This window comes from Pleuronectes platessa, chromosome 12 (assembly GCF_947347685.1).
Source record: "Pleuronectes platessa chromosome 12, fPlePla1.1, whole genome shotgun sequence".
Classification (NCBI taxonomy): Eukaryota; Metazoa; Chordata; class Actinopteri; order Pleuronectiformes; family Pleuronectidae; genus Pleuronectes; species Pleuronectes platessa.
Window position 1 is genome coordinate 11,988,727 of NC_070637.1, and position 21,742 is coordinate 12,010,468.

Consider the following 21,742-nt stretch of genomic DNA (forward strand, 5'->3'; position numbering starts at 1 on the left):
ACGTACAAACAGAGAGGTGGGTTCTGGTGACAAGACACAGGGAAAATCACATTTCACACGTATCCACATCACATCTGTTTAGACAAAGTGGATGAAAAACTTGCCGGAGCAAAGTCTACATGTACAGTATTTAGTATGTATTTAATATACTGACTAGAAACGATAATTCTAAAATATTATTGTAAATATCATGTATTATTAATGCCAACAAGCTTGTATCAAGCTTGAGATGGCAAGTGTGTATCTGTGCGTTACAGCAGGTTTCAGTACTTGTCTCTAGCACACAAAACCTAACGCACACTCGCCGGATGTGTAGCCTTGAAGACAACGTGAATGGACACATACTTGCAGGATTCACACTCACCATAATATGTTCAAGTAGAGAATCTATTGCCACAATGTTATCAAAGTATGTTCTGTGCGAAAAGAAGAAATGGTGCATTGAGATGTTTGACAAATGGGAAGCTCTGATGACGTTCACATTCAAGACATGGAGTTTCTAATCTCTGAGCCATAAAACAAACTTTTATTGATTGAACATTGGGCCTGACAGGAGAACAGACTACATTTCAACATACGTATTTATTTGTTAGTCTTAATAAATAAGATTCTTTTTATTTTTTTTAAACATCAGTATTGATTTAGTATTGAGGTAAACTGTCCCATCAGCAGCTCTTACTTTGACACATCTAGTAGGAAGTCGTTGAGCTCAGTCTGTTTGGCGAGGCCTCTGCACACCTAGAAACAAAACAAGAAATGGATCAGGACCCGGCACACAGAGGTATCGAACATCTCCTACTGTCAGTAACAACAGGAGTGTTATGCAGCGAGCGGCACCCGGCGCTGCACTGGGACACCGCCGCTCCTCTGAGGTGTTGTGCTATCTGTTGGTATGAAAACAGCGCTGGGCTGTAATGACGTCCTCCGGGAGCTGTTGTTGAATCTAAGGCTTAGCTGATTGGACGGGGCCGAGTGACAACCCAGTTCCTGCACACAGTGGATTTACCGTTTGGAAACACTGGTGCAGAACCAGAACAAACAAAGTGGCACAGGAACATAATAAGTGGGACGGGCAGGTTTCACCTTGTCCTTAACTCACACCGGTCCTCTGTGGAAGTGTGCTCACCTGTACTTGATGAATGGCAACTGACGCCCACGCTAAGTTCGCTGTTGCAACCTGGGAAAGAAAGTGAAGCTTTAATATTAAAGGACTGCAGGAAATTAAACAATATAACACAGTTAACACAAATCCTCCATAGGGTTCATTAATCTTTCTTAGTACTCAACAGATTCACAGCCACAGGGGGATACACCTCGCAACTGTAACACTGCATGTTTGATTCATGGGTTTGAAATTCAAAAAATGCTGAATTAAAGTTGCACCAATAGATATATTTATGAAAAAATAAATATAAAATGACAGTGACACCTGCTTGAGATGTACAGAAATATGTAAAATGTTAAAAGGGGATGGATTAATGTACACATACTGTCCAATGATTTGCTGGGATGTTTTAAATTTAAAATGTTAAGCTATTTTCATTAGTGCCTCAGAGAAAGTCCTTGGAGACTAAAACATCACTACCATCACTGCTAACAGAGATCAGATCTTAAACAGACCCAGATTAAAGTGAATACCAGGCTAACTGTCGTTCTGTGAGCCTTGCTCCAGCCTCCCACTCTTGGTGTGTTTTGTCAGGGTCAGACTGACCTCCTGGTGGCTGAGGTTGAAGGGCTCCTTGCCCCAGTGCCGATGCAGCTCCAGAATGGCAATGAGGTCCCCGATGGCAGTGAGGATGGGGAGGCACAGGACAGAGTGAACATGGATCCCTGAGTCCTGCCCTGTGCCGTCGGGGAAGCGCTCGTCCTGTGACACAGACGCAAAACAAGACGGTTATCACCTGAACGGAGGGAAAGGAGGTCAGTGTCGCTGCTGCGCTGGATCTAAATGTGGATTTTAACGGATGTAGACGACAATGTGGAAATGACATTTAACCCTTTGCAAGGCAAACCAATCTGTTACTGTCTTTGAAGCTGTCTTTACCACTGTACATCAGATTTAGCACAACAAATGTAAGTAACTGTGCTACGTGCTTTGAAAATGTTTACCTTAATTACACATTAAAGAATTTATTTACTGGAGTTCACAGAGTGTGAGGACAGTCTTTACACAGCCTGTGGGAATACTTTGTTACTCTCCTTGAGTAGATTTTAAGGTATCTGTGCTTTACTTTAGTATGTATTTTTCTCCTTTTTTTACTCTCTACATTACAACACAAATATCTGTACTTGATAATCCTTGTATTTTCAAAACAGGCTCATTACTTTTGTTTTATTTTTGATATATTTGGATCAACAAGCACCACCTCCCCAACATCAAAACATCATTTAATCTAAATGGATGGGACAGTAACACGAATAGTAACATGAAGAGTAACATGAATCAGTACTTTTGCTTGAGTCATTTTTAACACAAGTATCTGTACAACTGCATGAGTAAAGAATGTGTGCACTTTTGTATTTGTATTTTGTTACTACAATAAGTATTGCGTGCAAAAGTACATATCATTGCATAATGCAAGTCCTTTATAAATTCCAACTGATCATTTTTTTTTATTGTGTAACTTTTTGAGCTGAGTGCATCGAACCAGGTGCTGAAGAACAACAAGGATTTAATGTAGAGGTCATAGAGAGCTTTGAAATCAACCATCAAAGCTCTGCAGTAAAATATTAGATTCCTGTTACGGGTGAATTTGTGCTTGGATGTAAGAAAACCTCCTCACCCCGATGATGTCCTCTACCAGCAGTGTTTTGCGAGTCTTGGCAACATGAGCGGCGATGGTTGTCCCAAATGCAATGGGGCCGGAGGGGATGAGGCTTGGAGGGCCGTCCTTGGCCCCCGTCGGAGTCAACACACATAAACTCTGTGGAGAAGAACATTGAGGGGGAAACAAATGTCAAAAAACATGCACGCGACTGAAGGTGCTTTACAGTAAGAAATGTCTTCATCAAACGTCCTGTGCACTTACATTGTTGCATTCTCCCAAGAAGTAAAGTGCAAATCCATCAGCTTTAGTTGCTGTAGAAATATGAGACACAAAGTGTTTTAAATACAGTTAAACATTCCAGTAACAATGTCCACAATATATTATCATAAACTAATATGTCTAACAGCAAACTGCAGGTTTAAGCCTGAGAGGGAAAACTTGTGATAAAGGGACAATGGTCCAGTTACAATGAAATGACAATCTATTAACAATGTCCCACATAACGACAAGGGCACTCTGAACGAAGGCTTTCACTGTCATCCAGTTCATCTTATTCCCAACACTGCGCTCCAGTCCCATTTCACACTGATAAATAGGTCATGTTAACATACACAGTGACAACAGAGAGAAAGTGGGATCATCAGTGAATACACACATGATCAGTGAGTTCATGAGTCATGTGGTTTTGATGGAATCATCCTTCTGTGGTTTGATTTGTAAGGTACAACATTTTATTGGGAGTAAAAATATGTTGTCATCATTGTTCCTGGTGTTTATAGAGACCAACAACTAACTGCATTTCTAACAATAAAAATGTTTAGACACTGGAGCACCGCATATCAGAGTGTGGATACCCGACCACGTCAGCCCCTTAAAGGCCTAGCCAGGTTCAGACACATTTTTTTTTATGATTTTAAATTTCGGCTCTGTCACGTTTGCTGGGCTAATGTCTGTAATCCTAAGAAAACAAGCAATAAACATGGGTGTGTCGGACGATAACAAAAATGGACACAACATACTGAATGTTTGTCGGGTTTGGATCAGGGTCGGTTAGTTTTCTCTCGGGCTCAGAAATGTCTCAGAAGGCATTGAAGGAAGAAAAGTATTGCAAATTTTGTGGGGTGAGGCAAAAGTAGCTCTTGCTTTGACTCTTCAGGGGCTCCATAGGAACGCAAATCAATGGCTAAACCATAAATAAACATCTGGCTTCAAAATTTCGCTACACATCAGTGGTCAGTGGGATAATGATTTCTGCTTCTACCTGTTTTGATGATGCTGCACAACTCATAGAGCAGGAGATTGTTGTCTCCTCCAGTGTCCAGGCGCTGCTCCATGTAGCTGTTGAGTTCGTACACCACACCCTGCATATTTGTGTCCTGGTACTGCTGGACAAAAGACACAGAACATTGCAACTGCATAGTCTCCCACAAACACTGGGATTGGATTTCGAACTCCAGCGAAATGTACTGTGACAAAGAAAATCGTGGCCACGACCTGCATCCGGTCTAATGTTACTGCAGCACAGAGCTACTCACTCATGTAGCCAGATCTTAGCGGGTTTTTTTTCTAATGAAAGGGGTTTATCATTCTGCCATTCATCACGACATTACCCTGCTGCCCACCCTTACACTCTCGCTTTCTCTGTTAGCCCAGGGACCCCCCCCCCCCCCCCCCCCCCCAGTCCCACGAGGGGGCCGCTGGAGCCCCACAGCTCTGATTAGAGCCCTGGCAAGCTCTGATGCTCAGCCGCAGCTTTAAAGTGTGGTGACGTAAGAGGCGGACCTCCTGCCTTGTACGGGGCCAGAGAACCGTCTATTTCTGCGCCCGCGGAGAGGGTGAGGACAGGACGGCAGGGAGAGTGGCGCACTAGTAAGCCTGCTCCTATGGGACGCCTTCCATCCTCCCACATCCTGTTTGCACAGACGTATGGATGACGCACTGAGGGGTCGAGCGGCCCTGTTTTTTTGTTTTTTTTCTCCCTTCCAGTATCTATCTGTGTGAAGTCCCTTCTACCCAGCTCCAGGGTTCTGCTGCGGATGCTGACACCTGGCATCTCAGGGTGAAGAGGTGTCTGACAAGGGTGTGAACAGACGTACTGTAGGTCGGGCACAAGGAATCAACTCTTTCTAATTACCTTCCAACTAAATGAGACACACAAGTTATAATAAATAATAGTTTTTCTAAAGAAGACCATAAGGACAAATCTGCGTCTAATGAGGACATTTTTGCTGGTTATTGAAGGACAGTATCAATTCCTGAATATGAGCTCATTAGTCATTGGTGATTGGGGATTAAAGATGGATAGTAATAAAACATCTAGAATGAGTGAAACTGTGAAGCTCCGTGTCACAAAAATATTCAAATATAAAATTAAGTAAAGACCTACCCTGCTGACATCTTTCGCTGACGTGTCATCTGTAGAGACAAAAATCACAATGTTCAGTTTAAGACTCAGACTCAAGTACAACAGATATTAAGGAAGGTTGGAGTTAAATGCCACCTTATCCACAGGCAGGGACAGTTTTTTCTTTCCCACAGCCAAGCCAAGTATAATGAGATAAATTCTGAACAGGGTTGATCAGTTAAACAGTTTTGCTTGTATTTATTTAATTTTATTTATCAGTGTATACTAACCACATTAACAAAACAAAAACCCACAACCAAACAGTGTGATACTATCTGTAACTAATGTGTAACTGCAACACATGGAGAGGTAACAAACTATGCATTCCACCAAAACTAAAGTCATTCTAAAAAGTGACAGACGTAGGGTCAAAGGAACATTAACTTAAGACCTACTTAAACACATAAGCTAGTACATAATATTTTAACATATAACAAAACTTCCTAAGAACTAAAACAGCACATTACATTGTAGACTTTTTCCAGTGCCTTTATCATCTATCTGAAAATTAAATATGATAGCGTCGCAATAAAATACATCCTTTTATATTGGTCCTAAACTTTACTCGGTGTGTTATGACCATGCCAAGTATCTGCAGTTACTGAGTGAGTTTACGCGGTAGAGGCCTCTTTTACCTGCTGTTACACTATGTTTTAGCGATAGCCGCTTTTATTTGGTTAAAGTTCTTTAATGAATAGTTATTGATCAGGACTTGATTTCAGCTTCTAAATTAAACAAGAAGGTGAGTTGATGCTACTGTCTGACAACATGTTCTGCCTTCTAAGCACAATATCTCATTTATAATAAATAAATAAAGCGAATGCAGTCATCTACGTTTAACATCTGAAAACCATCATGTGTGAGCGACACAGAAACTTGGCCTGGCTGTTGGGTGGATTAAGAAGACTAACCTCTACAAGCAGCAAGTAAGAAAGAAAAGATGTTGCCCTCACAACAGTAGTCAGGTACATGTGCAATTAATCAAAGTATTTAAAGCATTAATAAACATTCTGCATTAATTTAGGATAATTATATCATCTACTTAGACTCAAGGAGAAACTTTGTTTCTTTTAAATGAAAATTAACAGAAGTATTAATTCAACATGACAAGTGCAAAATGTTGTGGCTTGAAGTACAAATTCTTGGTGTGATTTCAGGCTGCTGGAGAGACAGCAGACATATAACTATTGTCTTTGGATGCAGTCACTGAAGAATGTGATGATAATCAAAGCCTCGGCCAATCATAACAGTTTCTGGACTTATGGTCTGGGAGCGCGATGAAAACAGAAAACATTCACACAGCGGCCCGAGCGGCTCTTTGTTACACGTGGGTCAACAGCACACGAGAACAGTAACCGCTCAGATCACTGTGATAACGTCTGATGTGATCAAACCATGCGGAGCGGCCGGGCAAATTTTAGAAACACTGACTGAAGTGCTGAGTCAAGCTGCTCCTCTTTTGAAACAAACCCCTTTGAACATGTGAAGAAGAAGAAATCACAGCCAGCGCCACAGTTTGTTGTTTCAAACATTCCTCCAGAACGCCATGAGTTTCCTAACTTAGCCATGAGAGCTATTTTAGAGTGACCCCCCGGCCGGGAATGACGTCAATAAAAGGACAGCGAGCTGCCCTTGAAAAAGACTTCAAACCCATAAAAAAAAAGGGAATCTTTTTTTTATATTTAATAATGACTTGCAAATGATATCAGAAAATGACCTGTTTGAAGACCACGTCCTACAATTTTACCTGTAAGAGAGAGATCTGCATAGTTTGAATTCTATAACATGAACACATTGATGTATATATTGATTACCTTACCGATTGTTTCTAGAATAAAATATAACTAAAACTACAATGTCATCCAATGGAGCGCATATATCTGCACCCATCAGTCTCCTTAAATGGAAAGTTCACACCACCACGTTTTAAGCCTGAAAGTCAACCGGAAGTGGACTTTTAAATCCATAAATTATTCTCTGAGACATCAACAAAAAAGTTACAAAATGTGTGAAGAAAATCAATCCTGGAAACAAATCATTATCCAGATTTGCTCCAAAACTAGAATGACACTCAGTGCAGCACATATCTCTGCCAAGGCCCAACAATCCCCTTTAAATTCAACCAGGCTTCACTGATTTGCACACACTCATACATATCAGTTGCTTAAACACGCAAGATCTTGTTTCAAAAAGGTCCTGTCTCACATTGTTAAAGAAAGTGATCTGGATCTGCACCAAAATTCGAATGGTTCTCCCCTGACCTGTAGACCGTCCTTCCACCACGTTTCTTAGTCATATTTCCAGTAGTTATGGTGAAATCTTGCTGACTAACAAACCAGCAAACGAACAGCTATGAAAACAGCCTCCTTGGTGGGAGTAATGAAGAAAGACCTATCCCAATCATAACCTTAATTCTATCCTTGAACTGTGTGCAACAGGAAACCCCGTTTAACTTTTATTTGCTTTTCTTTAGTGTAACAGTTTGACATTGTGATGTAATGTGATATATGATGTGTACACGGTGCAGTGCTGTAAGTGATATGTGAGCTCTGAGCAGGATGCTGGAGATAGAGCCCTGTTCAAATAAACCTAATATAACTATAAGATGAAAGAAAAACAATATGTAGAAACATACCAGGAAATGAAACACTCACTTCACTGTATGTGCAGCGCCTCAGTGTCTGTGGTGCTTGATAGCATATGTGTGCACAGATACATGGGTAACTGCAAGCTTCCTTACCTCCATGACCTGAACCCTCAGCACAGAGACCCCTCACTGTCCTCTCACACCAGAGAGGAGGGAGCAATGTCCTGACTCACAGATCCAAAAACCATACACTCAGGTCAACAGGTACAGAAATTAAAAAAATATATGACATGATGGGACAGTAGTGTTAAAAGTTAGACTTTGGACACAATTTTTTCCTTCCTGATACACATTCTGATACTTTGTGTATCGATCAATACCAATTAAGGGCCGATCTGATACCAGTGCATTTAAGAACAGAGTCACAACTTATGCTGCTAACCCTGATTGAGTGAGTGATGACTGCTTGGTCGTAACACCGAGATCTGCGTTGTATTTATTTATTTATAATATATTTATTACATTTTGCCTTAATGTTGTCTCATGCTGTGATCTGCATATTGCTTGTAATTGTTATCTATTGTTTGCCTTCAATTTCTAATTTCTTCATTGGAAGGGTCTAATTAAATATAGATTTTTATTATTATGATTGCTTTGAGCGTCAGTGGGATTTTTGTACACGTAATTTTGCATTAGCCATTAATCACATTATTATTATTTCAACTGGATCTCTCAGCTCTACAGAAGAGCCTCTCTGCTCCCAGAGGTATTCCCTCTGCCAGGACGTGTGGGTCTCACCAATACTTAATGTTCCTCCTGGAGGAAATGGTCACCAGACACTGTTTGTACCGTTGCAAGTCCAATTACAGCCTGGCAAACCACCTCCGCAGGCATCTCGAGCGCAGTGGTCCCAGTGGAGCCACAGGGTGAGCACTCAACATTGTGTCCTTACACTGAAAATGTCTAAGGAGCCAAAAAGTAACAGGAAACTTGTGTTTGCAGGTAAGGTAAATCTACAAATTCAGACATTTGCCATGCGAAGGCAGGGGGCCTTTAAATCTAAAAGCTTGAATAAATTGTACTGTCTGTTGGGGTCGAGCTCTTGCTGCAAAAAGTGTGTATCAAATTCTCTCGGTTGTGTGACCAGAACCTTTAACATAACTAATTAAAACTGCCTGCCCCATTTTGCAATAATAACATCTTTGTTTCATCAGGTAAGTGTCGGGGGATTATCTCTACTGATACACTTCCCCCTGGGGCTGAGAGGGAAGGAATGCGTACGGGTGTGTGTGTGTGTTTTGTCGCTGTATATTACAGTGTGTGGTCAGCCACCAGCACGGGGACAGAGACCAGTATCCTGCTCTGATGCCACATCCCATATTTTCAGGGAGCTGCAGTGCTTTCAGTAAACACGGCAGGAGAGGGGCCGACATGTTCTTAGAAAAATGTACCGACACTAAACATGACTGTCGAGCAACTCAGAGGCTGAACAGACGTCTTCTGGCAACTCCATCCAACCGTCTCCTGAACCCTAACAGCCCAGGGTTGTTCAGGTGTGCAGCTCTGTGACGTCCACTGTGAGGTTGGCAGGTATCAAAGGTGGATATGTGCTTCTCTCCTCAACAGGTCCATGTACTGTATGTGACCACATTTCTATTTATTGCCCAAAATTTTTCTTAAAATGTCAAAAATAACCGCTTTTGCATAATTTGTTTGAAATTTGAATGAGCGTTATGCACCAGTCAGTTGAAACAAGGGAGCCGGCAGCTACAGCAGACGGACTCCTTCCAGCTCTGCAGAGCATCACCATGTCACGTGACATTAAACCGACAGGATGGCTACAGTCATCACAGAGTTGTTGTAACCCTCAAGCTACGGCTATAATAAAAAATCCTTAAAATGCACGAGTTGCCGATTTAAACCGACAAGAAGACATTTCATGACTGATGCAAAAAAACTGCTCTACTGATAATTTCATTAAAACATTTCCCTGCTGAGCCTGAATGTTGCTCATGATAGTTTTGGGGGGTGTTTCCAGAGATATGGAGTTATCTGCACCTTATAAAGTTAAATGAAATGTTGGTTTGCTCTGGAGCAGGTGTGGAGAATCTGTTTGAGGAAATCATTTCTCGGGTATTTTGCATATTCATACATCACAGTGGGATGATGTGGTTTGAAGAAACACCTATTGCTTTTACTTACGTCAATACTGCACATGCAAAATCAGCGAGGAACACTTTTTGTTTTAGGGCAGCCAAGTAGAAAACAAATACGTCATCATAGTAAACCCTCAACTCAAAGAAGAGACACATCAGACTTAACCCTGTATCTTTATCCAGGCTGTGGTTCACATACAGGTCTGTTTGAGCAGATGTGGTGATGAATGAATTGAAGAATCACCCAGACGATACCTTCAGCTCTGAGCTCAGGCCTTCCACCGAGCAGAAAAAAATCCCTCAGTTAGGTGAGTCTAATGTGAACGATACTTGATGAGCGCTTTATTGATCTGCCGCCAGAGATACAGAGTCTCCCACGGGAAGGGCAGCTAGCAGTGACTCAGCGCTCAATACGTGTCGACCTAGTGGTCGTCTTGTGTTGACCTGCTGCATGGAGGAAGTGCAGCTGCCAACAGCCCTGCTCTCTTCACCTGCAACCTCGTCCTGTCATCTGTCTCTCTTCAAACAGATATTCAAATGTCAACCAGACTTCCTTTTTCAGAATAAAAAAGTAACTATAGATAGTTAACTCTAGTTTTATAAATATTAATAAAAACGTTTTGGTTTAGCAAAGACTTCAAAGATTTGTCTCTTGCCATCAACGTCATTCTGTATTTGAATGAATATACATGCAATACCCCCGTAATAAGAAATAGCTTTCCAAAATCAACCATTATGCAGCATCTGCATTAATTATTAGTTGTAGCAAAAGACTGAAATGCTCATTTGCAATCAGCTTTTTAATTTATCTGCATTCATGGAGATAACTGTTAATAGAGATGAGCCAAACTGGAGAAACTTTGAAGGCAAACAGAAGACGACCTCTTGGCCTGGATATCCGCTTCCTACACCGGAAGCCTCAAAATATTGGCTGTTCCCCCAAGAGGTTCATTCGTCCAATTTCAAAGCCCCAAAAAGTGTCATTTATTGCAGCCATAGACGTAAGGACACTAACTTTGTGTTTGCAAAATATCACTCAAGTTGTATCTCAGACTTTGCTAGCATTTCAAATTTGATTTCCAATTCTTTTTATCAGCATTTAAAGCAGCATATACTGAGCGCTGTACAGGGGTCCTCCTGTTCCTCCTCCTTCTCCTCCTCCTCCCCGTGATGGAATGCCCTGCAGGTGAGACAGCTATCTTATCACAGCGGAGGGGGGTATGAGTTTCTGCCACACAAGCACATCTTTGTCTCCATTGTGACCTCCATCCAAACACGTCTGAGAAACAGTATCAGCTGCTTCACAGTTGGCCCAGCTCTTGCCCTCCAGAGACAAAACTGGAGACTCACACTCAGACATGTCTTCAACACAAGGTTCTCCATTTTTAACCAGACATGGCTGCCTGACCTGTCAGAGGGATAATACGCTTTGAGAATGATGCTCTGATCAGGAACATTGGCAGATTTTGCTCAAGCGCTTGTCAAGTGCTGAAGTGAGTGTTCAAGTGAAAAGTTTGACTATTGATTACTCACTTGAGTGACTTATTGAATAAAAAATCTGAATCTCTTCTGTATGCAGCCTCTCACCTTTGAGACCAGACTGAAACCGTGGGCTGTGGGAACAGGAAATGGTTCATTTATACTATTTTCTCACATTTGATTAATTCATTAAACTTACCTAGATCATAAATTGATCTAGTTTAGATATAATTTAATCTTCTTCAAAAATTATGAGGAAAATTAAATGTATAACTATGTGACTTTTACCATATGAACGAAATATAATAACGACTCAAAATTATTAAAAAAAGCATCATGCCTCATCAAGAATATAGATGTTGCTACCGCTACACTGTGTTTGTGTGTTTGTTTGTTTGTTTGTGTGTGTGTGTGAGTGTGTGTGTGCATTGTAAGAAACATATACAATAACAAGAGCCGTCTGCATATGAGCAGCAGAGGGTTTGAGATTTATCAATTACGCCACAGCAGCGTGTGGTGTAAACATTGTAATGTAGGTGCAATGGTCAAATGACATCCATGGGGATTCTGGGAAATTGTGTTCTGCTCACTGTGCGCTCTGCTCTGTAGCTCACTGCTGCAACAAACCACCCTCTCACTTTAAAGCAGAAATTTGATACGTAAATGTAACTGCACAAAAGTGTAATTCAGTTACGATGAGAAGTCATATTTTTACCACAGAGCAGAATCGAGTGTGTAAATGTGGAGGCTTCCTCTAAAATTAGAGGCTGCAACACAACCTTTGCAAACAGACAAACTGATTTATGTAATCCAATGTTGTCTATCATATGATAAGTGAGAACGGCACTGGCTGCAGGGACAGCTTCCAGGAAGCAGTGGTTATCTTAGTGATGATCACATGATGACAGGTCCTGCTGCTGCTGCTGCTGCTGCTCTCCCATTCTGCTTTGAAACAGCTAAACAACTGTGGTAACCAAATCTACAAGTCAAGTCATCCCAACACAGTGACCATTCAGCCTGCATGATGACCCAGAAATTAGACGGTGCTTGTCATATGAGCGGAAACAGGCACTGAGAGGCTTCAGAGTGGTGCCCAAGTGTCTGCTCACAGAGGAAGTGGACTAAAAGAGATATTACTGATGTGATGTAAAGATCAACCCCGAGAGACATGAGGTATAATGAGAGATCTGTCAGAGTGATTACTGATGATTTCACTCCGAGTCTGGTTCGCCACTCACACAGCTTAAGAAACCAACTGTACAGAGCGAGTGGCCGAATACTGATCAATAATAATACTGTATTAAGTTATGACCTCTTAATAGGGTTATGACTCTGTTTGTTAGGGCAGGTCCAGATAAACAAGCACTTTCTTTAACATGGCGAGATAGGGCAATGGCCTTGGCGGAGGTATGGACTCTTAAAGGCATCTTTCTAGTTTTAATATTTTACACAAAGATAGTTTACACTGCATGGTGAAAATATAGCAGCTACTCAAACAGAGGTTGAGTCCTCTTGCAGCGGTTGCAGGTTTGGTTCTGAGTCTGACCAAACCCTGTGCTGCTTGTCTTCTACTCTCCTCATTGCACCCTCACCCTCCTATCAATATAGGCAAAATGTCCACAAAAATATATCAAAACCTACTGGAGTTTCAATGCACGTAAATTGTTGAAAAAACATTCTATCAAGGCGTCCCGGCTCAGGACGGATTTAAAAAAAGCTCTGAGAGCAACTCTGACAGAGGACAGAAACTTTAACCTTAGTGAGGGAGTGTGGTTAACCCTGTTTCCAGGTTAGACACATATGGAGCTAGTATAGGCAGCCAACTCGAGCTGCGCTGCTCCAATCATGTGACACACATCATGTGACATACCCCACTCTCCACAACCGTCTATTATACACACCCACCTTATCAGGTGGTCTATTTAAGCAGTGAGAAATTTCCCATCATCCCCTTTGCTCGCACTGCCGCTGCAGTATTGCTACCAGTTGCTTCAGCCCCTCCACCACCCCAGCATCCACCTGTAGGCTCGGATGGGGGGTTACAAGTATTTGCTCATTAAGTTGGAGCCTAACTCTAAACCTCTTCTAATGCTGCAATAAATGTTTGAACGTGAGTGGTCTGTCTGAACTTTTTAAAGGGTGTGATTAGTTGTTGAAAAAAAAAAATATATTTTATATAAAAATAAAAATTGATAAACTCTTATCATAGGACACGATTAAGACATGGTGTGATTTTGAAAAAGCCTGTTTTAGGACATCTCTGTTGAATAAATTGTAAGAGAAGGCTGGTAAAGGTTTGAAAACATAGTTGATTAAGGATATTTGCTTCAAATTACAAATCATGTTCTTGATTTTACTTTTTAATCTAGTGAAATCTATTTTCTGCGACTGCTGGTTGATCTAAATAAATAACAGCAGATAAACCAGCAAACACACAAACAGTTAAGGAAATAAATAGAACATCTTTGTACTGGGAATATTTATGAATAGATGCCTACATTTCCAACGATTCAAATCGACAGCCAACAGTCCCATCAAATATTATATTGCTGTTATTCATGTAGTCTCTAGCCACGAAAATAATGCAAAGATATTTGTTGATTTTAGAATCCTCCTCTTCATTCGCAACTGTTGCTGTCTCAATTACATCAATACAAAAATAAAATTACCACAAAAAAATGTTTTGGGACAAATGCAGTCGATTTGTCCGAGACCTGTAACCCACAAACAAAAAAACCTGCACAAACCTGCATTTCGTAAGATACATCACAGCCGTGTGTGTGTGTAAAGAGACTTTTCACCCGAGCAGCATTTACTTTAGTATTTCCAACACACACACAACACATGACCAGGGCTATAGGCATGCAGGTGGACAAAAACTGTTAGCAACTGCTCATTTGAACACAATACAAACTACTGTCTGTTCCGGATATTCTCTCAATCCCCATAAAAGTAAATTAGCTAAATTATCAGTATCGGCTTATCGTTCCAAACATAAACCGTAATCTATTGTAACACCAGGATCTTCGGTAATATTGTTATTGTTTACTGTTTGTACACTTTCAAAAACAGAGCACTCTGGACCGTCTTGTGTATTTTCCCGGCAGTCAGTGGATAGCAGTAATGTGCTTTTCTGGACAACATGAGAATCGACTGAAACCTGAAACTTGCCTTCAATAATGTGATGCATCATAATGAACGTCATTTCTGCTTTTGTAAAAAAAAATTATCAAAGCTTTGTAACGCTGTTGCAGTGATGCAGCAGCAACTCTGTACACTGTGATTGGCTGAGTTTCCTGCAAGTCAATATTTCTCCCATACTGGAGAAAAAACACAAATAGACATAACCACAGCCAGCAGTCATGTAATGGACATTCAATTTCTATTAAACAAAGTGGCTCTTTATATTATCCAGCCTTCGGACATCATGGGGAAATGCATTTCCTTTGCAACGGGTGAATTCTGTTTCATGAATCATATGATAACTGAACACTGATCAAATAAAAGCACTTAAACACATCTGACTAAAATCGTTGTGCTCTATCATGAAGTGTTTTAAATCAGTGTTCTGCTTTGCACAGGATTCAGCTGCTCTGACCTGAACTACTATTCCTACTTGGCACCAGAAATATGATTTAGACCTTTCTTTCGAGTATCAACCAAAACACACACACACACACACACACTGTATACAGGAAACGGCTCCACATGCAGGATCTGACCTGAGAAACCAGCGTCTCACAGCAGCAATAAACACCACCGTCTGTAAACCTCATGTAGAGAGCAGCTCCAAAATGTGACAAATCCATCCTCCGCCAGCTTCCCCCTGCACTTCAACACACCCACACCCTGAGCCAGCACCACCCCTCACCGCCGCCGCCGCCACCATCCCCACCCCTCCCCTGGGCCCCCTTCAGCCGGCTGCATGTCTCTGGAGGTCGCCTCTGACGTCAGCAGCTCGACTGGGCAGCGTGCCAGCTCTGTGGGCCCTTGATGGATGCGGTTGGTCTGAGAAGCAGTCCGCTGTGTGCGCAGTGCACGGCACAGACTCAACTCGGCTCCGCTCAAACACATCTAATGACCCGTAAACACCCGACAAGCCCTCTCCCTCTCGTCTGTCTATCACACACACACACTGACGATTAAAGGAAACACGTGAAGATGAGTGATTTGTACTGCAAATGGCCGGGATAATAAATGGAACCCGCAGAGGCACGGTCCGCCTCGGCTCCGGTTCTCCTTTGAATCTCTTGGAGAGGAGGTTTTAGTTTTTCTGCGCAATAAAAGCAAACGACTGACACGGCTGCAGATATTCATGGCAGCCTGTACTTGTGGTCGACTGCTTGGGACCGGGTGTGGGATTATGTGAGCTAGAAAGTACAAACATTTAACCAAAGAAATTACAACTGTGCGTCAATATGCTGAAATCCGCTGATCCAATCATTATGTCACAGTGATCCAGGGATCTGAAGCATGTATGTGTGTGTGTGGGAGTGGGAGTGGGAGTGGGTATACTGTACCTGCAGGCCTGCTGCTGGTCTTTTTCTTCAGCCATCTGTCCAACGTCTCTGCACTCACACTCTCCAACACAAAGTCGTCCAGCATCTGCGGGTGCAGCGAGAGGTAGGCCTTCACTTTCTCATCTGTCAAGCCTGAGGAGTGCAGAAACAGAATGGGTTTTACTTTCACGCAACTTTATCCACGACCAAGCAAAATTGTAGGAAACACAAAAAAGACACCGGGACATGTTGCACAAAAATCATGGCAACGGTATGAGGAGAGAAATCAAAGATATTTAAGATACAACAGGATGGAAACAACGTCCCACTTTAGGCACACACTGTTCCTAACAACCCTCCAAAAGAAACGGCCGAGGGGCATCTCTCATTTACTTTTACCGTGAGGTGAGCATGGTAGGAGCGCCTATTTTCCGGCTAAAGCTCTCAGATAGCCGGGCTAACTCACTTATGTTTACTGTAAAGCTTCATCTCCAGGGATAGGAGCCCCCAACAGAGGCAGCAGGATAAAGGAGGACTCGATTGTGCTTAATAGGCAATTAGGTTCTTGAGAGCTCGCTAAGTGCTGCTGTTTACTGTCTTTGTTGTCAGGGAAAAAAGCAATTTGCCAGACCTTCTTTGAGGGAAAGTTGTTTTTAATATAACCGCTGGCGTCTCAAAGGCAGTCATGATGCGCTGGGAAAACCATTATGTTTAGGTCACTCACTTAAATGGAGTGTGTCTAAAAACAAAGACTTGTAGCTGTTTAAATTCAGCCGTGAGACGTAATCTCATCATCGGACCGTGCAGCCCAGCACTTACATACAAGGAAACCGAAACTCCGAAAAATCCCCGAAAAAGGAAAAGCAAATCTGCAGCATTTACATTTGATGGTGTTGTAGATAGGACTAGTATCAGTTAGTGAGCACTTCTAGGAGAGAGGACTGCTGTATTCAGATGGCCCTGATCGTTTACCGCTTTCTCACGAAAGGTCTGGTTATCAGAAGCATCTGCGTAGACTCCCTTCAAGTATGAATCACAGGAGGACATGCAGCTGGAAGGCATGTGTTCTGCTGTCTCACACACACACACACACACACACACACACACACACACACACAGTTTGACAATATTGTCATACTGTGTGTGTGTCTGTCTGTGTGTGTTTGGGGGAGGGGGGGGGGCGTCAAGTCTAAAATCCTGTATGATATTGAGGGAGTGAGCAGCTACAGATACTTGCAGACTACAAACTGATTCGTAAAGGGCGGTACAGATGTTGTGCCAGACGACAAAATAAAACCAGATGCAGGAGATAGAAGCCTCCGAACCAGCTGCAGGTAATGTGTTGCATGTCAGTATAAAGTGTTTAAAACCTGCGTCTTCAGGAGAACCTCTACTGGCTTGGGTTTAATTTAATTGCAGAATCAAAGCGTCTCTTGCAAACAGACTTGAGCAGCTACCTATGACCTTTGATTTATTACCCCCCCCCGAACAAATCATTTGATCTTCAGTTAGGATGGATCATCTGCTCAGTGTGTGAGTGTGTGTGTGTTTGGGGGTAGTGGTGGCGGTTGCAGGCAAATAAGGCAAACAGAGGTGGGGGTAAGCTGGGGGGGGCGCTGTGGTATGACGCTGTCCAGACTCGAGACACAGCTCTTCAGGACGCCTTCCACAACGCCTCACGAGACTCCTGGCCAGCTCTGACGCACATCGGCAGAACACGGCTTAATAAATGAGACAAAGTTGAGGGGGTGGGGGGGGGTGGTGGTGGAAGTGAGCTGCAGGGGACAGAAAGACACACAAAGAGGAGTAAAATGGGAGCGCTGCAAAACACCCTTACAAATTTGTCCTATCCGACGCACAAAGGAGGCACTGTGATTAGCGACACCACAAAAAAAAAAGGAAAAACAAAGAGGCTGTTTTAGAATTTATGAATACAAGTTTTGTGCGGTGGATGGGCTCTGAAAATTATTTAGCAATCATATGTGTGCACATGAACGAAAATAGTCAAATGTCCTATCTCCATGGGGCAAAAGCAAACAGCAGTGATAAGAATTCTGCAACGAGCATATGAGGGCTGATAAAACGGTGTTCTGGGATCAGCCCGGTGCTGAACACTACAAACCCACGACGATGAGAATCATGTAAAAAGAGGAGATTGTGAAGCCTCATCGGCGAAGAGCGAGCGAACCATGGCTCCGTGGAACATCCAGTGTTTATTACAGCTAACTCGACCCTTAACCTAAATGGAAGTGCGACCTAATTAAGTGTCTGTGCTAATAAAGGCAGGGAGAACAACTCAGCGTATCTATTAACTAATCATTATCAAACCAATCAGAAAAGAACTGTACGTTCTCTGTTACTATTTTATTTTCAACAAGTTATATAAAGAGTCCAAGATCCGACAATGTGTTAGTCTCTCTCTCTCGCCCTCAGTACTTTCCGACTTCTGTCTGCGGCTGTCAGCTCGAAGCACATTTGTTCCTGCTGAAGACATAAATCTGAAAACAGTTATGAATGTGTGCTTTTATTTCAAATGATTTCCTGAAACCCTACAAGTGTCGGTTCTGTATTTGTTTTTAACATTATTTAAATAGGAGTAAATAGTGCATTTGTTGTGGACTATTTTCAGTTTTGAATTAATCCACATTTGGTGCTTGTGAATTTATTTCAGGCAGCAAGACTGGGACAAAGGGCTTGACGATAAATGAACCAGATACGTCCAACTAAGGCCCAAATGAAACAACATTTAAAAGTACTAGATTTGGATTTATTTATTTTTGGGAACTGCACCAAATTGCACACATCAATATATTTATCAGTCCCCTATAAACCTGACTAAGATTTTATTTAGATTCATGAATTAATCTCGGAGAAATTAGGGAAATGTATTAACTTCAGTGGTATTCCATCCAGTACTTTTTGCATAATCTTGCTAACAAACAAACGTACAGAGGCAAAAACCTGACCTACCAACTACAGAGCCACTGTTAAGGAGCATGTCACCCAGTTCAGCTCCGTTGTGTGTATTTATAATTCTTAAATTGATGATGGAGGTTTTTTACAGATAAGTACCAGTTATCACACAATACTAGTTAATAAATTCCTTAATCGTTAAATTGTTAAATTGTTAATCAATAGATCAATAGAGTGTTAATAGGAATACATATGACACTGTTCAACAGTCAAATATTACAATCCATTAACCGGAGGTGGTTCACATGACAGGAAAACCTCCAACAGTCGAATTAAACATAAGAGCAAAGATGTTTGTCGGATCAAAGTTTGATTATCTTGTTGAAATATTTGCTTTTCAGTGAATGACGATTGAAAAAGCATCTTCATCAGCCCTCGGCATCACAGTCAGTTCAGGTAAACTCAAGAGGTGGCATCTGGACAAATGTTTTCATCTGTAAAATATAATATAAAAAATATTTAAAAAATAATATCGTTCATCTCTAATAACACAAAGTGGAAAAAAGAAGCCAGTGGAGGAAAAGGCTGGGTTGACCCCACAGCCTCTGTATTACAGCAGGATTCTGATTGATGGCCCTTTTTCCTGCTGAACATTCCTGCTCCTCTCTGCCGACCCTACACGGTTTCTTTCTGATTCCCCCTGAAGTTTTTAGAGCCACAGCTCAACCTAACGTGACCGCAGTGACACTCAGAGCTGTGGGTAATGCGTCAGTGTCCCAAGCCCTGCGACTACAGTGGCTAATCAAAGGTGGAGCCAGATCTGTCCCACATGCTGTGGTCCAAAACGGTTAACCCCACAGGGAACCGCATTCGCTCACTCAATCAGGAGAACGAGGGCGAGAGAGGGGGAGGCGGCTGCAGAAGAAGCGATGGTCACCGGATTGTCTTCTCTCTCTCATGTTGTCAAACCTCAGTGAAATTTTCCTTCCCACAGTGGTCAGTGCTGCTGAAGACAATGGCGTCATCAAGTTAAAAAAACAGAGAAAGCTTTTCCTTCACTGACACTGACTCTAGCAGACGTAATGACAGAGAAACACGTTCAACACAAACCAACATGTGCAAACATTATTTAAAAGACATTTTAAACCGTAATCCAGTGCATGAAGTGTCTGCCAGAGGGTCCACCCATGTTTACGGCTGTATATTGTAAACCTGTGGTGGGGAGCTACTGCCTGTGGCAACTTTTTTCCATGAAAAAAGACGCCTCCCAGCAGACACCTTACTGGGACGCATTCGAAACAGGATCCATGAGTCCAAGATACATTTTGTGGCTTTTTTTCACACTTAACCTTAAACCATAAAACCTCAACAGAAAATATTGCCAAACTATTCCCGTCTTTGTTTATAACTTGTCGTACTTAAAACCCAAACAACTATCTGCAGTCTAAATAAACAAGTAGGGGCAAATTTACTTTGGCTCCTACGCTGACATTTTTTTTTTACTTTGATTTATTTAAAAGGTCAGTGTACTTTAATTAATATGAGCATAATGGTTCATATAAATGAACCAGAGTTGATTTCTTAGACAAATTTTCATCTGCATCACAGCATAATTTTAAACATCGTTATAATCACAATTTATGATTATGCTTTATTATTATGCTTAAACACTGGTAGATGACCTACTCCAATCTGAAACTAAGTAAAAATAATTAGGCCTTTAAAAAATATTCAAGTAAAATTGTCTGTAGGTGTGAATGTGACCGTGAGCAGTTTGTCCTGTGATATGCTGTCGGCATTTCCATAGTGTACACCACCTCTTACCTAATGTCAGCTGGGATTGGCCCCGGCTCACCCGTGACCCCAGAAGGATAAGTGGTATATAAAAAGGATTGATGGAGTAAACTACCATCAAGTCTACTTTAAGTATCAACAAGTTATGATGCTGTTCTCATGTTATTATATAAATAACAAGGTTTGACTTTAGTGCCGAAGCATCAGGATTTTTAGGTGGAGCTAGTTGGTTCGGTTTCCAACATAAGGCTCAGGCCCTGTCCATACGGAATCTGTGATTATTAATGAGGTAGAGATGAAAAGAAAAAACTGCTTAACAAATTTCTACAAATAATTAGCAGTTTTCTCTGATTGTTGATCGCTTTTGTGAAATATTGCACCTTACACTTATTCCAAAAATTGAACCAGGTAAGAGGTTTAAAGCTGAGAGCAGCTCTCTGCATCTGAATTGGGACGAGGGGACAAAAGCACAAGACGTTGCTTTTTTGTGAGGGGTCACAAACCAAAGTGGTCGGGATCTTAAGAATATTTGAGTTCCATCAATGTATTATAGTTGTTTCCTATCTCTGAGCTTAAATGAGTTTCAGTCATAGCATGTCGCTCGTTCAGACGAGTGCACAGGTGGGAAAGAGTGCAGTGTGTTGTGCAGCATGTTTATGAGTGGCTCAAGCCCAGTTGGCCGAGATTCTGGTGCCTGACTCAGACTTGGGCTTCCTGTGTAAAAACCAAATCCTGAGTTCATGCAGTGAGGTACTGTTGCATAACACTTATCTTGAGGATAGCACACCACACCCTGGGACTGGGACAGGAAGGCCAAGCTGGTCTCAGTTTGTCTGCGTCTTTCAATATGAACATGCTCCAGTTTGATGGGGAATGCATTTGCATGGGCCACCAGTTTGTGGTGCTTATATGAAAATCCAGGCATCAAAACATCCTGAAGAAGCTTCCAATTTGTATAGTTACAATTCAAGTTTATGGGCTTTTTTTATTAAGGAAATCTATTAGGCTCTGATTTTATATGGAAAAGTAAATGGCTTGTAAAGATGCTGCAAACTGTAAGTAAATCACTGCGTCGTAGAGTAAAATGTGTTTTGAATAAATGCTTTTTCATGCATTGTGTTAGTAGGCTATATTTATAAAAA

At 41.7% G+C, this 21,742-nt stretch overlaps 1 protein-coding gene across 3 annotated transcripts in view; it reads right to left on the reverse strand.

Annotated features, from left to right (window-relative positions):
• The window catches only part of pde10a (phosphodiesterase 10A), a 38,405-nt gene that overhangs the window by 9,823 nt on the left and 6,840 nt on the right, over positions 1 to 21,742 (reverse strand). For 2 of the 3 annotated variants that reach the window (XM_053436578.1, XM_053436580.1), the window contains exons 2-10: positions 15,915 to 16,046; positions 5,155 to 5,183; positions 4,030 to 4,153; positions 3,030 to 3,079; positions 2,784 to 2,924; positions 1,712 to 1,867; positions 1,127 to 1,177; positions 680 to 738; positions 365 to 416 (exon numbers count right to left, since the gene is read on the reverse strand). In XM_053436578.1, coding sequence (XP_053292553.1) covers positions 365 to 416; positions 680 to 738; positions 1,127 to 1,177; positions 1,712 to 1,867; positions 2,784 to 2,924; positions 3,030 to 3,079; positions 4,030 to 4,153; positions 5,155 to 5,183; positions 15,915 to 16,046 — 794 coding nt within the window. The remainder of the gene's footprint in view (positions 1 to 364; positions 417 to 679; positions 739 to 1,126; positions 1,178 to 1,711; positions 1,868 to 2,783; positions 2,925 to 3,029; positions 3,080 to 4,029; positions 4,154 to 5,154; positions 5,184 to 15,914; positions 16,047 to 21,742) is intronic. The other variant, XM_053436579.1, reaches the window with a different exon arrangement.